Source organism: Alligator sinensis, unplaced genomic scaffold (genome assembly GCF_000455745.1).
Source record: "Alligator sinensis unplaced genomic scaffold, ASM45574v1 scaffold235_1, whole genome shotgun sequence".
In the NCBI taxonomy this organism is placed as follows: Eukaryota; Metazoa; Chordata; order Crocodylia; family Alligatoridae; genus Alligator; species Alligator sinensis.
The window spans coordinates 399,012-415,335 of NW_005842042.1; the positions used below are offsets into that span (position 1 = coordinate 399,012).

Sequence of the window (16,324 nt, forward strand, 5' to 3'; positions counted from 1 at the left end):
ATGTGCAGGGGTATGTGTCAGCACCTGCTCCTCCTCAGGGTTTAGGCATCTGATTCAGGGCTGCAAAGGAGCCACTTGTGCCATCAGAATCTGGACTGCTCAGGACATGTCTACACATCTTAATGTGACACAATAAACTCTGGCACAGTTTGCACCAGAGTTTATTGCTCCTACATGCAGTGTTTGCACATGCACCTGGGACCACAGCACATTGAGCCAGGGAGGAGCAGCTCTGGCTGGCAGGGGACCCGGTGGTCAGCCTGCCAGCCTGGGGCTGCTCCAACCCAGCTCAACATGCTAAAGAGAAGCTGGCTGGGGCACAAGGGTGCTAAAGTGTGGGGCTGGTCAGCAGGCAGCCCTCACACTGAAGCACCCTCGTGCCCCAGCCAGCCCCGTCACTGTCTACATGTGCATTTCTCTGCATGTAACTACTCCACTGTAGGATAGTACTTGTGTCAGGCAGTACTGTCCTACAGTAGAGTTAATTAATTTACTAAAGCCTAATAGTGCCACATGCATAGATGGTGATGCTTTACTGCAGAGGTAATTAGTCAGCACCCTCAGAGAAGAAACCCCTGCCTGAACCATAACACCAGTCTAGCAACATCAGATTTTGGTAGATAGTGCAGCACTTTGTGTTCACTCTTGAATACGGGTGGAAGTCCACTTTTTGCCCAGTAGCCTGGTGGTTAGCACACTTGTTCCACATCCTCCACTTCTCACACTGCCTCCTGGTTTGGGCACCTGGGACTTTCTACAACTCAGACATGCAGTCTCTTATTAAAAACTGTCTAACTAGAGAAAGCCCACATACATGAAGCTACATAGATAAAACCCAAACTGGTGGTATAGGAGACAGACAGGGGGTGGGCAAAGGTCATGAATGAAGAGTCAACAACAGTCTTCCAAAAAAAACTCCAGTCTTAGTGAGAGAATATCACAAGCTATTTCTTAAAAAGGAGGAGAGAAGGACACTACTCCCAAGGGTTGAGAAGGCAATCCTCTTAGAAATGCAATGCTAAAATCACACAAATGCAGGTGACATGAATTGGCATTCCAGCTTTTGGATCCTATTGCATTTTTTCTTGATTTGAAGAAGTTTAGAAGACTATTCAAAATCAAGCCTGGCTTTATTGTTCTCATAGACAAGAAGTGCTTTTCTGTATCTTTTAATATCAAGGTAAAATTTGATGGAGTGGTAGATTCTCTGGCAATTTTCAGGTCATAGTTGGATACCTTCCTGAAAGACATTTTAGTCAAATACAAGTTATTTGGCTCAATACAGGGTAATTGGGGGAATTTTATAGTTTTTGTCATACAGAAGGTCAGATCAGATGATCTCATTGCTTCTTTGTCCTTAAAAATCAATGCACCTTGATGTGTTTTATACTGTAAAAGAAAAGCTTCTGAGAAGGGATCTAAAAATCACTGTTGTATTTCAAGACCAAAAGAATAATTTATTACCTGAGGCTTGGAACCAAGGCTGTATGCTTTGATATTTATGGTCTGTTGCTGAGGCTTGTCTTGCTTTATTGACAGTTTATATTGTCACTGCAACCCTAAGGTATAAATCCAGCTTCAAGGAAATGTTGCTTGGGTGTATTTTGGTCTAGAAAATTCCCTTATTTCAACAGATATGTACATTTTCAAACTACCACTGCTATTTTTTCCTGGTTCTTTGAGCACATCCTTCCTTAGTGCACTTTATCAATAGGCCTAATCTCTTTGTTAGGAAAAGCTATTTGCCTGAAAGAAACCAGAGCTATTTTAACTTGCAGTCCAGTGTGAATAGCTTCAGTTACTACACAACTTTGTCTATGCTGAATTAATCTAAATGGTTCTTTCTGTAGACTGTCGTCATATACAACTGGAGATCAGGAGCTGTGTTGAAGAGGTTACTTGGACATGAACGTGAGGTGACCAAGGTACATAGCAGACTTAACAGGTGAAGCACAAGTCTTATGTTACTACTGGAATCTCTAACATCTGTCAGAGACTGAGGAATCAAGAGATACTTGTGGTGGTTCATCATCCCCAGCAGGCATGACTTTCCTCAGGCAGAAAGAAAGATGTGGAGAGTCCTTGGGGCTAGATGCTTAGTTTTCAATAATCCCTGATTGATGATTTTGAGACCCTGTAGTTTATTTGTAGAAGTGCTGAGTGCTCACAGCTGCAGCTGAAGTCAGTGGGAGCTGTGCTTTAAACATAAATGAAGCCCAATTTATTATAAGTACTCTGTAAAATGCTGGTCCTAGAATACCAAATTGAACACCAAAAATTAATGGATATTTTTACCGTAATTTCTTAGTGCCTCTGGTCCCCACCTATAAAATAAGGATGATATTACCCATTCCCTTCTTTAAGGGGCGCTAAAGATGAATTGTTAATTAATTATATCATGGATTCCACAGAAGTGTTCCTGTTTGGGACCGCCATTCTTTGCACGGTCTCTCTGACTACTCCTTAAAACCAGCCCAGGCATAGCTTCCAATGGAGGTGGGCCCATGGCTCATTGGACTGAGGCCAGACCTTAGATCACACAATCCTTCCTTGTCTCTAGGGCCTCATCAGTGAGCTTCAACTGGCTAGCTCCTTATAAGGACCCTCCTGCAGGAAGGGAAGGAGGGCAACTTGAAGTGAAATGCAGCACAGCAGGCAGCCTTTCTCAAAGAAGACCGTATTTATTGGCTAACTGCAGTACAGCAGACAGAGTCCTGGTGTCACAATGACTATGCTATGCCTAAATAGAGCCCCTGTCAGCAGGAAGAATTGGCCTTTGGAGCTGTGTCCTTTTTGGTTCATGGCATCTTTCTGTGTCCCAGAAGCCAAGTTGTGACTCCCTTTTTAAGCCAGTTTCTCATGCCCGACTTCTTTGATCTGCTTCCTAGGCACTAGTCCTTGAAGGGTATCACCAGTCATTACCACTTACACTGAATGGCTCATCTTCTTCCTTAGGAAGAATTCCTGATGGCCCACTATTAGCCACAGCCATTAGTAAAGAAGCCAACATTTCACCTTCTTCCCACCCTCTCCTAGTCCAGGTTGAAAGTTAACCCATTCCTTCCCAGCACATAACAGCATTCAGTCAAGTCAGGAAAATGGAAGCATGCACAGATATGATAGAAAGCTTACAAAAGAATTTCACATCCTGTCACAAAGTATGTTCCATGAGCATCATGGAACAGCCAATAATAAATTAGTCTTAAGAGTAAGGTTTGATGTGTATAGTAAATAAGGTATAGAGGCCATGCATTGAACAGTGAGGAGAAAACAAGACCTTCATAATTGCATCGGAATTGAACACCTGTGCACTGAATGATGCAGGGTCTTGTGGCAAAGTGGCCTGTGATTGTGTTATATATCCTCATGCTTATGCAGAAGGAGGCTACACTTTGGGGATGCTATTGGCCAGAGCACCCAGCAAGTTTGGTTCATGGAAGTGCAGTCATTGCTCTGAATTGCGTAGCCCAGAGTCTTTGGTGCATAACCTGAGCTTTGCGATGAGCATATAGCTGCAGTGGAATTTCCAGCTCTGGTACTATTGCAGACTTGCTGTGCTTATCTTGCCATGAAGTTCGCCTGATCAAATAATCAAAACCTTCTTTTCCACACTGTTCTGTGCAGGTTGCCTGTGTCTTTGAATCAAACAGATTCTTCAGTGCATCCCGTGACAAGACAGTCATGATGTGGGAATTGTCTGGGAACTCAGAGCCAAGCCAACACTTCCCAGGACATGACTTGGTTGTAACTGGACTAGTTGTGAGCCCAGGTGGGGAAAAGCTGCCCCCTGTTTCCAGTGATTATCCAAATTTTGCTTTTGCCCTCCTTTTTTACATAAGCTCATTGTGATTGTAGATGCTTCACAGCTATGCACAGGCTCCCGAGATAACACCATTTGCAAATGGGACATAGAGACCGGGGAGTGCCTGTGCAGAACTGCCATCTCCAGGAATCTGGTAAGAGTCCTGAGCATAGTTTATCCCCAGACTGCAGCTATCCTCTCACTGGCTCATGATGCATGTAAAACTACGCAAAGAGGAAGCTATTTATACTGCTAGTCTAGCCTTATGTAAACCTGAGTTGCCCAGTTTTCCTTTGAAGTACCCGGAGACCAGGCCTCCTGGCAGGCTAGCCTTGTTCCCAAAAGAGACAAGAAGCTCCAGCTGCATAAAGCCTCTGCAAGATGCATTTCATTTCGTCAACGGTCCAAACTCAGGATTTCCAGGCTGGCCAAAGCTGAAACAGCTGGGAGTAGTTACCAAAGAATGGCCCTCCAGAGGCCGTTGTGGGTGGAGTTGCTGGGTCCATGTCACCAAATACCCAATTTGTATGACCTGGGCTTGTTTGAAGGCTGTCTGTTCAAGAAGGCTAGCAGATAAGTGAGCACAGAGGCTGTATTTCTGTCATCTCTGCCCTTCCAGTAATGAGTGGGACACAGCGCCCAAGCCCATGAGACATCTGTTCTGTGTGCATTGCAGTCTCACTCCCCAATGCTTTAGGTCTGGTCACTCCTACCAGCCTCAAATTCTCTTTGGAAAACCCTGTATTGCAATTGTAACAGAATTGTTGGCTGAAGGACAGAGGCTGCAGTTTTAGAGAACACTGGGTGCATCTATATGTGTGCTTTAATGAGCAGTAGTTTATTTTACTGTGTATTAAAGCATCACAGCAAAAACAGTGCTAATATGTTAATGTACAGTAGACTTAGTCTATTGCACATTAAGTGTCACTAAAAAGGTATTTACTTTTGCTACTGTGCATTAGGGTAGTCTAATGCGCCTTTATATAGTGCCTCATATTCGATGTACTAAACTTAATGTGCAGTAGCAAAAGTGAATTAAGGAACATGTAGATGTGCCCACTGGGTCAAAAGCAGTCTAGAGTAAATAGATGTTACACATACAGGAGAATCTGGACCAAATTCAAATGTCAAAAATCATGAGAAAACTGAAAATGGCCTGGGTATCCCAGACAATAAGAAGGGTCCCTACCCCATAATGCTAAGTAGACAGTGCAGAATAGGAGGAGAGAGAGGATATTATGCTCTTTCAGTGTAATTCTAGCCCATTTGCACAACTCTTCCTATCAGCCTCTTCCAGCATATGTGAAATCCATGCATGTACACACTTCTTTAATACTCCATTACCTATCTTCTCCCAGCCTTAAACTCTTGTTTGATCTGCTTTAATAAAGATCCTTTCCCTCCCAGCACTTTCTCAATCTCCTAATAGCCTACAGGCACTGCACCTACAAGCACCCCTGTCCCAAGCAAAGGAGCTGCACTGTTGGGTCCAGAGAAACCTTTGTCCAGCCCTCTTTGCTCTAGACAAGATCACTCAGAACTGGACTAGTGGGGCACTATCCCAGTACATTTGTGGGCAGGCATCAGTTTGGGCTTTGTGCATGGGCAGGTTTCTAATTGTTCTTCCCCTTTCACAGGTAACACACCTGTGCTGGGTTCCTGGAGAGCCTTACTTCATCCAGACATCAGAGGATAAATTGATAAGGTAAATCCCATCAGTGGTGATCAGTGGCAGATCCGTTGTTAATTAGACCTTTTGGTGGGATGGTAGCTGCTGGTGGCCTGAAGCTGTGAGACCTCTCATTTGTGCTCAACTGTCTAGGTAGTTCCATGCCTCTCTGCCATGCACCATGACGATCTTTGGGGCCTTTCTACCTCTTTCAAGGGACAGCATTCCCAAGGCTGTCATTCCTTACACCTGCTCCCTTGCAGGACAGGGCAGCACTGTCCTTGGCTAGTCTCACAGCCATATTGAGGGGACACTTGCATATTTATTCTGTCATTAACACTGAAAATGGGAAGATGAAGAACTTCCTATTTGGAAGCTACATTACAAACTAAAAAGGAAGTGGCCTTGCAAGTCCTTTCCAAATGGCTGTGATGTAACCTCCCTTATAAGCCTAATTACATCAAGGGGGCAGTGGAGGGAGGCAGCAATAGATGGCAGAAGGGGAAAGGGACTGAACAAAAGCTGTAGGTCAAAGTGAGCAGGAAAGGCTGTTGTGGTTGTTTAATGTTGCATCAGCACCTGCTAGGGGATCTAGCTGAGACGGGGGCTTGCTGTGCTAAACACTGTACAAATCAGTCTACAATAAGTGGCAGCCTCACCCCAAAGAGCCTGCAGTCTTGGAGACTAGAGCTGAAGGGAGGAAATGACTGTCACTTGGGAGGAAGGAAGAGGACCTCTAGTTCACATCTAAGGGGCACCACAAATCATCAGACTCAGCCAGAGCAAAGGCCAAGAGTGGAAGAGTCTAGGAAACCCAAGGTAGAGGAGTGGACAGAAGAGGCCAGGCTAACAGTGTGGAGGGATTGGGTGCTTCATATCACCACAGTGATGCATCAAATTAGACCTTTCTTGTTCTTTTCAGATTCTGCCTCAGGAACTGGCCAGGTTTTTAACTGTGTCATTAACTTGGCTTTCCTTGTTCTTGTTATTCCTTCCAGAATGTGGGATAGTCGGAAACTGCAGGTGGCACACACCTTCCCTGGAAAGCAGCATATTCAGACCTACTGTGATGTGAGCCAGGACGGGCGATACTGCATCAGCAGCAGTAATGGCTTTGCCGGGGAGGGTTGTGAAGCAACGGTGAGTTTGCTAGCTGAACAGCACAGTGCTGCTTGCCCTCTTCCTTTTAAAAACACAGGTGGCACAGCTGGCTGGCAGCAGGGTTCACAGTGTTCACATCAGCATACTAGGACCTGTACTGCCAGGTAGAACAGCTTTCACATTGCATTAACTTCCACACTGGCGTTACCTGCTAAGACCTGTTGTCCAGTTCTCTCTACTTTTTTTACATCTCTTCCTTCTTTTGGAATAAGAAGTACTCTGCCTTTATCTCAGTTTCATCTCAGTTCTAGAACAAATACAAAGTGCTTAGCAGGAAGCACACCAGACAGGTTACTTCCTATCAGACTTTGCAATCTAAAGACCCAGTTCTGCAAAATGTAAACATATGTATAACTCCCTGCACATGAGTGCTCTCGGGGGCTTTGTCAGAATTCCTCAGGGCAGACATCTATAAACACTGGCAGGACAGACAGCCTTCACAGGGGGCCCAATGAGGAAGAGAGAAGGAAAAACACAAATGAGATATGTGAGCACCTGGCTGTGAGTGCTTGCTGCATCAAATACGGTAGAAGTCCATAACCCCTATCTAAATCGATAATAATTTTGTGAAAAGAAAAGTCATCCCCTTAGACAGTGAAGTTCTTCTCAGGAGAAGCTCTAGATTCTAGAGTCTAGAACCAAATTTTGATCCCCGCTTAAGAGTGTGGCAAAATCACTGTTGCATTCATTTGATCCAGGATCTGGCTGTACCGTCTCATGACTGCTCTGAGTTAATGGGAATTGTGTGGCTAAGTACTTGTACCTTGGGTGTGCAGAATTTGCCATTCAGAGTCATCTTGAGCAGGGAATAAGAGAGAAAGCCAGCAACCCAACAAATCAAGGACTGAGAAATGAGATGGATATATGTGATGCTGTGTGCCAAACATTGAAGAGGATGGGAAAGCAGAGCAACAAGCTGAAACATCTCTGTGATAATTTCTGACTACAGGGGCAGATTTGGGATGGCAAGAAGATTATTTAACAATGTAGCAATGTGTTTTTCTTTATAAAGTCCCCTACTTTGTTATTAAATAATTATCATAATAGCTGTGGAGCAGCTGGAGGCTGGAATACTTTGTGTCCCTTCCTTTGCAGCTCTGGGACCTCCGGCAGACTAGAAACCGAGTACGTGAATACAAGGGGCATTTCCAAACCATTGCATCATGCATCTTCCTTCCAAAGGGTCTGGGTCTGACCCCAGTCATTGCTACTTCCTCACATGACTGCATGGTGAAGATCTGGAACCAGGATACTGGAGGTGACTTGCAGGGAATTACATGTTGTGTGAATGTAACCACAGGACCTTCAAACTTCCTTTCTTATTTCTTTATCTCTGAAGGATGGGGATGGGCTATTGAACCTTGAACTGAAATGCAGCCTGTGTAGGTTGTGACTGGAATAAGCTTACCAAATAGCTATGATGGATACCCTGGTGGACTCAATTTAGTTTCTGTATCACAAATATATAAAGCCCTTTCAAGTTTGTCACATTGCAGCAGACTTCTATCCTGTTTAAATTGACAGGACATTATTAAGGGTGAAGTTCTTTGGATGGGACCAAGTTCAGCAGCAAGGGGGCAGGTAGGGGTGAAATAACAGCTATGGGGAATTTCCAGGGAATTCAGCTCTAGAGAGCTGTGATTCCACTTTGGGACCTGCTGGGCTTTGTGATCAAATGCTCACTGGGTGCATCTACATGTGACGCTACTTCTTGCCTCAGTTGTCCATATACTATGCATTGGTCATTTATCCAACAGCTGTAGCAACACACTATGGCGACATAGCATTGGGAGTCAAACCACAACAATGCTGCAGCTCCATTGCCATAGCAATGTGCTCCATCACTATAGCGCGTTGCTACAGTGATGTTGCAGCTAAAAATAAACATGCACCGCCGGCACAGTGCAGTGCGGGCTGTTACTGTGCCATCATTTAGTACTTCTTTTTAGGAAGCACTAAGTGATGGCGCAGTAACAATGAGGCCATAGAGGCATGTGTAGACACGCCTGTCAACATGATGGATGATCTCATGTAGTTCCTCAGTTGGGAATTAAAGGCATTGTGGGGTTAATCCCCACCAAACACACAGGGTACAGTAAAGGTTACAGTCTCTGAGCACAATGAAGAGTACAGGCCTGCCAAGCACTGTTCTGCTGGCAGGCTTGTGTTACAGGGCTGCTTATTTCTCATTCCAGGTACACAGAGCTGCTTGGGAAACAGATGAAGTTTAGAGTCTGTAACCGTATCCAGTACAAACAATTATCATAGGACACTTTTGTCGATTTAAATGTCTCTCTCTCAAATCAGCACAGTAGTTTACAGTGGTAAGGAAAGGGAGGATTTTCTAATATTCCATAGAAATGTTTTTTCCTCTGTGTTATTCTATACTCGGGTTTTATAACCCAGTCTATGTCTGTCATTCCATGTTGGGATGATCATGATATTGGCAAATCACTTGTTCTTTGGCCAGTTGCCAGAACACCTAGATCAAATTTTAGCTTAATCTAGGTGGAATTTGAATTTTCTAAGCCATTTTGAGATTTAAGTAGATGCAGATTCCTGTCAAATGTGCTTCTCCTTTTAACCCAGCATGGAGTTGACAGTGGCCATGTCTACATGAGCAGTGGACTGTGCAGTTGTTACTGTGCAGTCATTTAGTATTTGCATAAGCCAATACCAAATAACTGCGCAGTAACCATAGTTTATTGTGCAGTAGCGTCCCCACACACTTTTTTTTCAGACAGTACTGCACAGTAGTGTTGCATTACGGTCAGTGCCCACCAATGCTACTGCGCAGTAGCAATAAGGTACTGCACAGTAGCTCATTGCTACTGCACAGTAGTGTCTCATGTAGATGTGCCCAGTGTTACATAAATATTGACATATTATTCTCTGCTGGATAATAAAATCAGTGTCTTCAAAAGAGAAGCAAACAAAATGCTCTATGCAACTCTGGAGAGTGAATCCCTTTGTATTTCATATTTCAGGATCTCAAAGTGCACCTTCAGTGTAACACATCCAATATAAACAAGGGTTTCCAGAGACTCTCTGACTGCTAACAGTTCACCTAAACATCCCCTGTAGGGAAACCCTAGCAGTGAGAATAACATGAAGCTGAAGCCAACCTAGCAGTCTCCTGGCTATACAGGGCACTCTGAAAGTGCCTATGCCATCTCCCAACCAGAACTCAGTTTGAATCCATAATAAACCACAGTCCATTGCTGCACTAGCTTTGATAATATATAAGCCACTTGTAAAATTGTGTGTTGCTTATTTTTTCTATGGTGGTAGTATCTAGGATATCCCACCATGGACTAGGACTCTACCGTGTTAAGTTCTCTACAAATACAGAACAAAACAGTGCACTTGATCATGTTCATGTGTTTTGTACATACTGGATACATCTACATGTGCACTTTACTACAGCGTTGACTAATTAGCTCCTCAGTACAGCAGCAGCATCTACATGTGTGCTGATATTAGGGCACAGTAAATTAACTCTGCTGTTAGCACTATCCCTGACAGTACTATCTATCTTATGGCAGAGTACTTAACTCTGCTGAAACACACGTGTAGGTGGTGACAGGGGTTGGCTGGGGCACTAGGGTGCTAAAGTGTGGGGGCTGCCTGCCGCCTAGCTCTGCACTTTAGCACCCTCATGCCCCAGCCAGCCTCTCCGCCACCCGGTGTTGTCATCCCTGGGCTTCCTACCAGCTCAGGGCTGCTCCACCCTGACTCAAATTGCTTTGGTCCTGGGGACATGTGCAGACGCTGTGCCCAGGAGCAGCTGACTTCAGCAGAAACCTTGCCAGAGTTTATCACATCACCTTAATGGCACGTGTAGATGCACCCACACTGTGAGAATCACTGCCAGGGTCATTGTCATGGCAGGAAGATACTACAAATGCTCCAGAACACACAGGCCTTTAGGTCCTCTCACTCTGTATGGGCTGCAAGTCTCCATATAAAATACATAGATACACCTGGTGCTAGAACCTCCTGAGCTTTGGGAGTAAGTTTGTTCTAATACCCCCAGTACTGATAGAGCAGTATACTTTCCAGCCTTTGAGAAACAGTAATGCTTTTGTTAATTTAAGTCAAAGGTAGGAGGAGGAAGTATTCTGGGAATGTTAATTCAGGTTGGCCCCTGGAAAGGCATTAACTCAGTATGTAAGTGATATCAAGAGTGGTTTGTTGTAACATCCATTCACCTGATTGAGCATGATTGTAGCTGGGATCTGACTGATTAGAATCCACTAGCCATGCAGTAATAGGATGGCTGGCTGTGCTTTTCACTGAGATGAAAGTCTGGACTGTATCTCTTTGTGTTGGGAACTCCCAGAAAGGAAAATCTAAGCAAAGAAACCAAGCAAAACAAGTAATACTCTAGCTTAGTCCCCTCAACAGACAAGTAATGTCATAAACTCTTAAGAAAATAGGGCCTTCAGGAAGTCAGCTAGTCCAACCCCAGCTCAAAATAGGATCATACCTGTCTGAACCATTTCACACGAGCGTTTATCTAACCTCCTCTTAAAAACTTCCAAGGATGGAAATTCCACAGCCAGGAAGAACTACCTGACTATGGAGAGATAAGGTAGGGTTGGATCGAATCTACTGGACCACTGCATCATTTAAATGTTCAGCTCTTAATGGACACATCTACATGTGCCCCTGACTGCGCAATTGTTACTGCGCAGTCATTTAGTACAAAATGCTAAAGCAAGTACTTAATGACTGCGCAGTAACCACCATTACTGCGCAGTTCTGGCAGTGCATGGGTCATTTCCGACCCTACTGCACAGTGCTTTGTTGCTACTGTGCAGTAGCTCAGTGACATGGCTTTTGCCTGCCAATGCTATGTCACCGTAGCAACGAGCTACAGCGTCATAGCTCATTGCTACAGCGACGTAGTGTCTCATGTAGATGCGCCCAGTGTGTGCAGAAGCACTTCATTGTATAACTGCATTCTGCTTGTAGAGGGCAACTTAGGAAAAGCTCCTTTGTTTCCTCCAGGTAGCTATTGTCCAGCTGGTGATGATTAACTTCTGAATGGCAGCAATGAACATCTGAATGCAGGGATGAAGAATTCTGCTAACTGATGACTTCTCTGTTCCCTCCCCAGCCTGCCTGACCACCTTGTGCCTTGAAGGATCTGGACCCCTGGCTTCCCTGGCAGTCTGCGACAGCTCCACTCTCCTCTGTGCCAGCTTTAACTCAGGAATTCACTTACTCAGAATAAATAACGCAAAGGGCCTGGAACTCCAAGAAGTGGCCAAATTCTGATTTGCAGAGACCTTCCCTGAAGAAGGCTATGTGGCAGGTCAAAGGCTGGAGACTCCTGTCTGCTTAAGAAGGGTTCTGAGTCACTTCCAAGATTTACTGATCAGTCACCTGTAAGGGGACTTCATTCATTCAGCCCCCAGCAGCAATGATGTAAATCAAATGCATAAGTGGCAGGACTGGTCAGGTTCAGTTTCTGAGGTGACAACTGCTACATTTTTAAAGCCAAACTGTCGATGCATTTAGGCCAATTTTTAAGTTTAAAAGAGTTTGACTTGCACAAATTACAAGAAAACTACTTGTAAGTCTATTGTAAGGTTAGGGAACAAGACACATAAGCTAAGACTGTACTAAAATAAGCTAACTACCTAAGTGGAACTGTGTTCCTTAGAAGGAATTTGGCTCTGCACTCTATGGTGGTATGGACTTGATGTCATGTGGAGACACCACTCCTAGCTTCATCCAATTCCTTCGTTCATTTTCCTTTTCTAAGAAATGTACATAAGGAATTACATGAATTCGGTCGGTCAGATAGAAGGAGAAACTACAGTAACGTCTCTCTTACCTAATTGGTTTTAAATCAGCATCTCCATTCTGTACCCCAGGGGCCACACTAGCTTGGAGTCTGGCTCACTACACAATACCTTGAAAGAGTAGAGACTCTGGGGTATGAATACTGTGTACCATACTGACCCTTTGAGGGACAAAAGGACTATTCTGTTACTCTCAGTTTAGAAGCAGAGTGCTGTGCTATGAAGCGGCAAAGCTCTCTGTATAAACCTGGAAACCACCTTTTAGGCTTCAGGATTTGGAATTAACTTCTTGTTTCTGGAGGTATCAGTGACTGACTAAATGAATGAACAATGCAGCATTGAGAAGTGCCAAGGCACTGGGTTAGGAAAGTTCAACCCATTTTTTATTGATCATAGTCATTGTACTGTTTAGTGCAGCTAAAGATGGTGCCACAGAAACCTTAGGCTTGGGGAGAATACTTGTGTTGTATGAGCTCGGTGTTATAAATGTGCCCTCCTCAGTAGGGAAGAGAAATCTTTGGTGACAGGGACTTCATCCTCTTTCATGACATGAGGGTCACCCTATAAGAAAAGAGTTCAGAGAGACCCATACCTTCCAGGTAACAGGGATTTGCAGAAGGCTGTCCAGTGATTACCAGGCTTGCCAGGTACAAGGCAGCCCTTTTTTCCTATATGATACCGAACACCAGAGCCTGACTGTTTTCCCAGTATAATGACAACCAGCTCTCAGAATTGCTTATGCTGTCCTTTTCCTGGTGGCTTATTCCTGGTGGATTAAAGTGAGGTTCAGAATATTCTCTGGAAAGGAGAATTTAGGCAAATGTTCTGTCATACAGAAGTAGGGCTGGGAGGGACCTCTAGAGGTCACCTAATCCATCCCCCTGCCTGAGGCAGGATCACCGCTGTCCAAACCATCCCATACAAACCATAATCTAAACTCTACATAAGACTACCCTCAACCCTGATGCAACATAGACTTAGCATCCTAACCTGCCACAGGTAAAGCAGGGGAACCATGGCAGCCAATGTCCTGCTGCTATAAAATATACCCAATATACTCTCAAGAGATCCTGGGCAGAAGGCCATCCCCCCTGCTACAGACGAAGGCAAAATCCCCCACAATCCATACCAACCTGACCATGGGTTCAATTCCTTCCTGACCCCAAAGATGGTGATTGGGCTGACCCTGAGCATACAGTCACTGAAATTGCTAGGAGGTTTCTCCATTGTGGCTGCTGCTGCCTCACATGCAGATGACGCCAGGTAGTCAACTGGAATAGATGCAAAGTCTCTGTGTTCACTAACAACAGAAAGATCCTTTGTCTGCTACAGCTCCTGCCATGTTCCTGCCTGACATGGCTGCCAACTAGCTATGAAACTATGGTTAGTGATACCACCCATGGGTGAGATTGTGAACTGTGGTCACTTGGCCAAAAAAGGCTAACTATAGTGGCTGATGACAGGAGAAGGTCTTCCTTCTTTGTGGCATTGGAGGAGGGTACATACCAAATCATGCCACTTTCTGTGCCCTCCCGAGCCCTTGCATCCTCCATCCTGAATAGTCCCCTAAAGATGTCCCTCCTCCATATAACCACTTTGTTGGTTTTGTGCCTAGAGGCTCAGTTCTCCAAACAGTTTTGAGCAAGCTTCCAAGAAACCTGGGCTCTCTCATGCGATGGGCAGCCTAACTACAGGGGTTGCCACTAGCTTCCTCCCCTTTCATGACTCCCGGGCCTGGTACCTGAGTAACTTGATGCTTGTGGCCAAGTCTCTGAGCGTTGTGCTCTGCAGTGGTCTAATGCAATGGGCATTTCTTTGGCACACTCCAAGGTAGCTGCTGTTATTAGGTAGAGCTGCTGGCTCTGCTTTGGATTCAGGGCACTTTTCACATGAGATTATACCTGAGCCAATCTTTCTTTTTTTTTAATTTCCTGTGATGAAAATAGGTGCTTTGTGCATAATGGTTTTGTATGTGTATTTACAAATAATGTGAGAGCATGTCTGTCATCCATGAAATCTGTCCATGGCACTTTTTCTCCTCTCTCTGGTACAAATCTGAGTTAAAATACTCATGCACTTCTGTCTCAGTAACAATTTGACATCTTTTCACTTGCAGCACAACTAAAGAGCCTTTTTGGAGGGTACCTCTGACCTGTGTAAAACTATACACCCCCTGGTTCTTTGCGAACAGCCAGATGATACGCCAGGCACGTGCTTCATTTAAGGTTTGCTGGCAGTGCCGCTGGGACTGGGACCCTGTGTCTAGTGTGTCTAATAACCTTAAGAATCCTATCAATACGTCTGCAAGCTGACAGTGATGCAGCAGGGCGGTGTAGAGGAAACAACCCTCATATTTAACGTGTGGCAACCCTACACTGTTTTGGAAGCTGGGGTGTGATCTGGAGGAGGTGTTTGTTATTGGGATGGACAGTGGAGTGTTTCTGGCTTGTTGTAGTGCAGAAAGGCCATATTGGAGACCTAATGTTTGAGGGGCCAATTTCTCTACACATTAATCTGGGAAAAACCAGCACTTCCTTCTGTGTGGTGCAGAGTGGGCAGTGGTTAGCCAAAGCAAAGATGAAACTGAAAAGAAAAGCTCCTCAGAAGTCAGCCTGTTGGGTACAACTCAGTGGGATTTGGGCTTCTCACATCACTGCTAATGCCCTACATGATGCACTTTATTCACCAGCCACCCCCAGATTCAGTCTCTATTTAGTGGAAGCTAACGCTGGCTACCTGAGATGGAGGGTACAGGCACCTCATACAAATGCTGCCATCTGCACTACTCTACTTTTGACAGGTTAGAGTCTGCATCAAGACCATAACATTTCAGCCAAATGTTTCTCCAATAATCTGTACTTTCAGAAAAGGTTTGTAATAATAGTTGCTCTTACCGGCCCTTTAAATGCTCTCCCTTCCTCCCCGATGTTCCTTGCAAGGGTTTGTATCGGCCTTCTTGCAATTACAATGTTCTGTGATCGCCTGGGCCACCACCTCCTCCGCACCCAACTACATATCTCCCACCTGCCTTGCACCCCTCCTGGGCAATGACCTTTGAAACAGTCCTGATGGATGTTAACACTTTTCTTGGTTCTTTCCCCTCTCTCGGTTTATCCCATCAAGTTTCCGTTCATCCTTCCTGCCCAGAGTATCACTCTACTGAAACTCAATACTTTTCCCTGTGGTGTTACCTCTTCTTTCTGTAACATCCTACAACAGGCAGATTTACAGCAGGAGAGAATTGGAGCTACAGAGCAGGAACTTGCAGGGTCAGAGACATTTTCTTCTGTGCCACCTTTTTGGACTCCAACCCAATAGCTACACTGAGTTCACAAGTAGCTGTCTGTGCTTAGTGCCTCTCTCTTGGTCTGACAAGGTTCTTTGGGTGAATCTGATATCTTTTATTAGACCAACTTAAATAGTTGGAAAACAATTATTAAGCAAGCTTTCGGGTTCAAAAACCCTTGGTCAGGCTAAGGAAGTTTCTGCAGTTGGTGTGTGCTCTTCCTGGATGGAATGAAAAGTAAAGAAGCCAGCGGCTGGGGCGGGCTGCATACAAGACAGGCAGTCAGTGAAGATGTGGATTGAGGAGTCAATGGGTGAGAGATGGGGTGGGGGGGTATGAATAGTGGTCTTTTATATCTCCTTTGCTTTGGCATCTGCTTCTCTTTGAATTAGATCCATGGGAACATACGATGGGTGGCCAGAAGGACATGTTCTGTCCAGTCATGCACTTGTCTGAAATCTGTTTATATGCTCTGAATTACTATGTATGTTCCACTCAGGTTTAAACTGTCCCTTTCATTTGGTGTAGTTCTTAGGGATGCTGTAGATGTACTACTAAAGCCTGTTCTGACACTGGTTTGTAAAAGGAAAAAA

The 16,324-nt window shown here is 44.7% G+C and overlaps 1 protein-coding gene across 4 annotated transcripts in view; it reads left to right on the forward strand.

Moving 5' to 3' along the window:
- The window catches only part of WDR31 (WD repeat domain 31), a 31,461-nt gene extending 15,548 nt beyond the window's left edge, over window positions 1-15,913 (forward strand). For 3 of the 4 annotated variants that reach the window (XM_025202997.1, XM_025202998.1, XM_025203001.1), the window contains 7 exons: window positions 1,851-1,925; window positions 3,625-3,769; window positions 3,856-3,956; window positions 5,440-5,507; window positions 6,470-6,611; window positions 7,728-7,890; window positions 11,755-15,913. In XM_025202997.1, the coding sequence (XP_025058782.1) occupies window positions 1,851-1,925; window positions 3,625-3,769; window positions 3,856-3,956; window positions 5,440-5,507; window positions 6,470-6,611; window positions 7,728-7,890; window positions 11,755-11,915 (855 nt within the window). In that variant the 3' untranslated portion in view covers window positions 11,916-15,913. Of the gene's footprint in view, window positions 1-1,850; window positions 1,926-3,624; window positions 3,770-3,855; window positions 3,957-5,439; window positions 5,508-6,469; window positions 6,612-7,727; window positions 7,891-11,645 lie in introns of all 4 variants that reach the window. The other variant, XM_025202999.1, reaches the window with a different exon arrangement.
- Window positions 15,914-16,324: the final 411 nt, after the last annotated feature.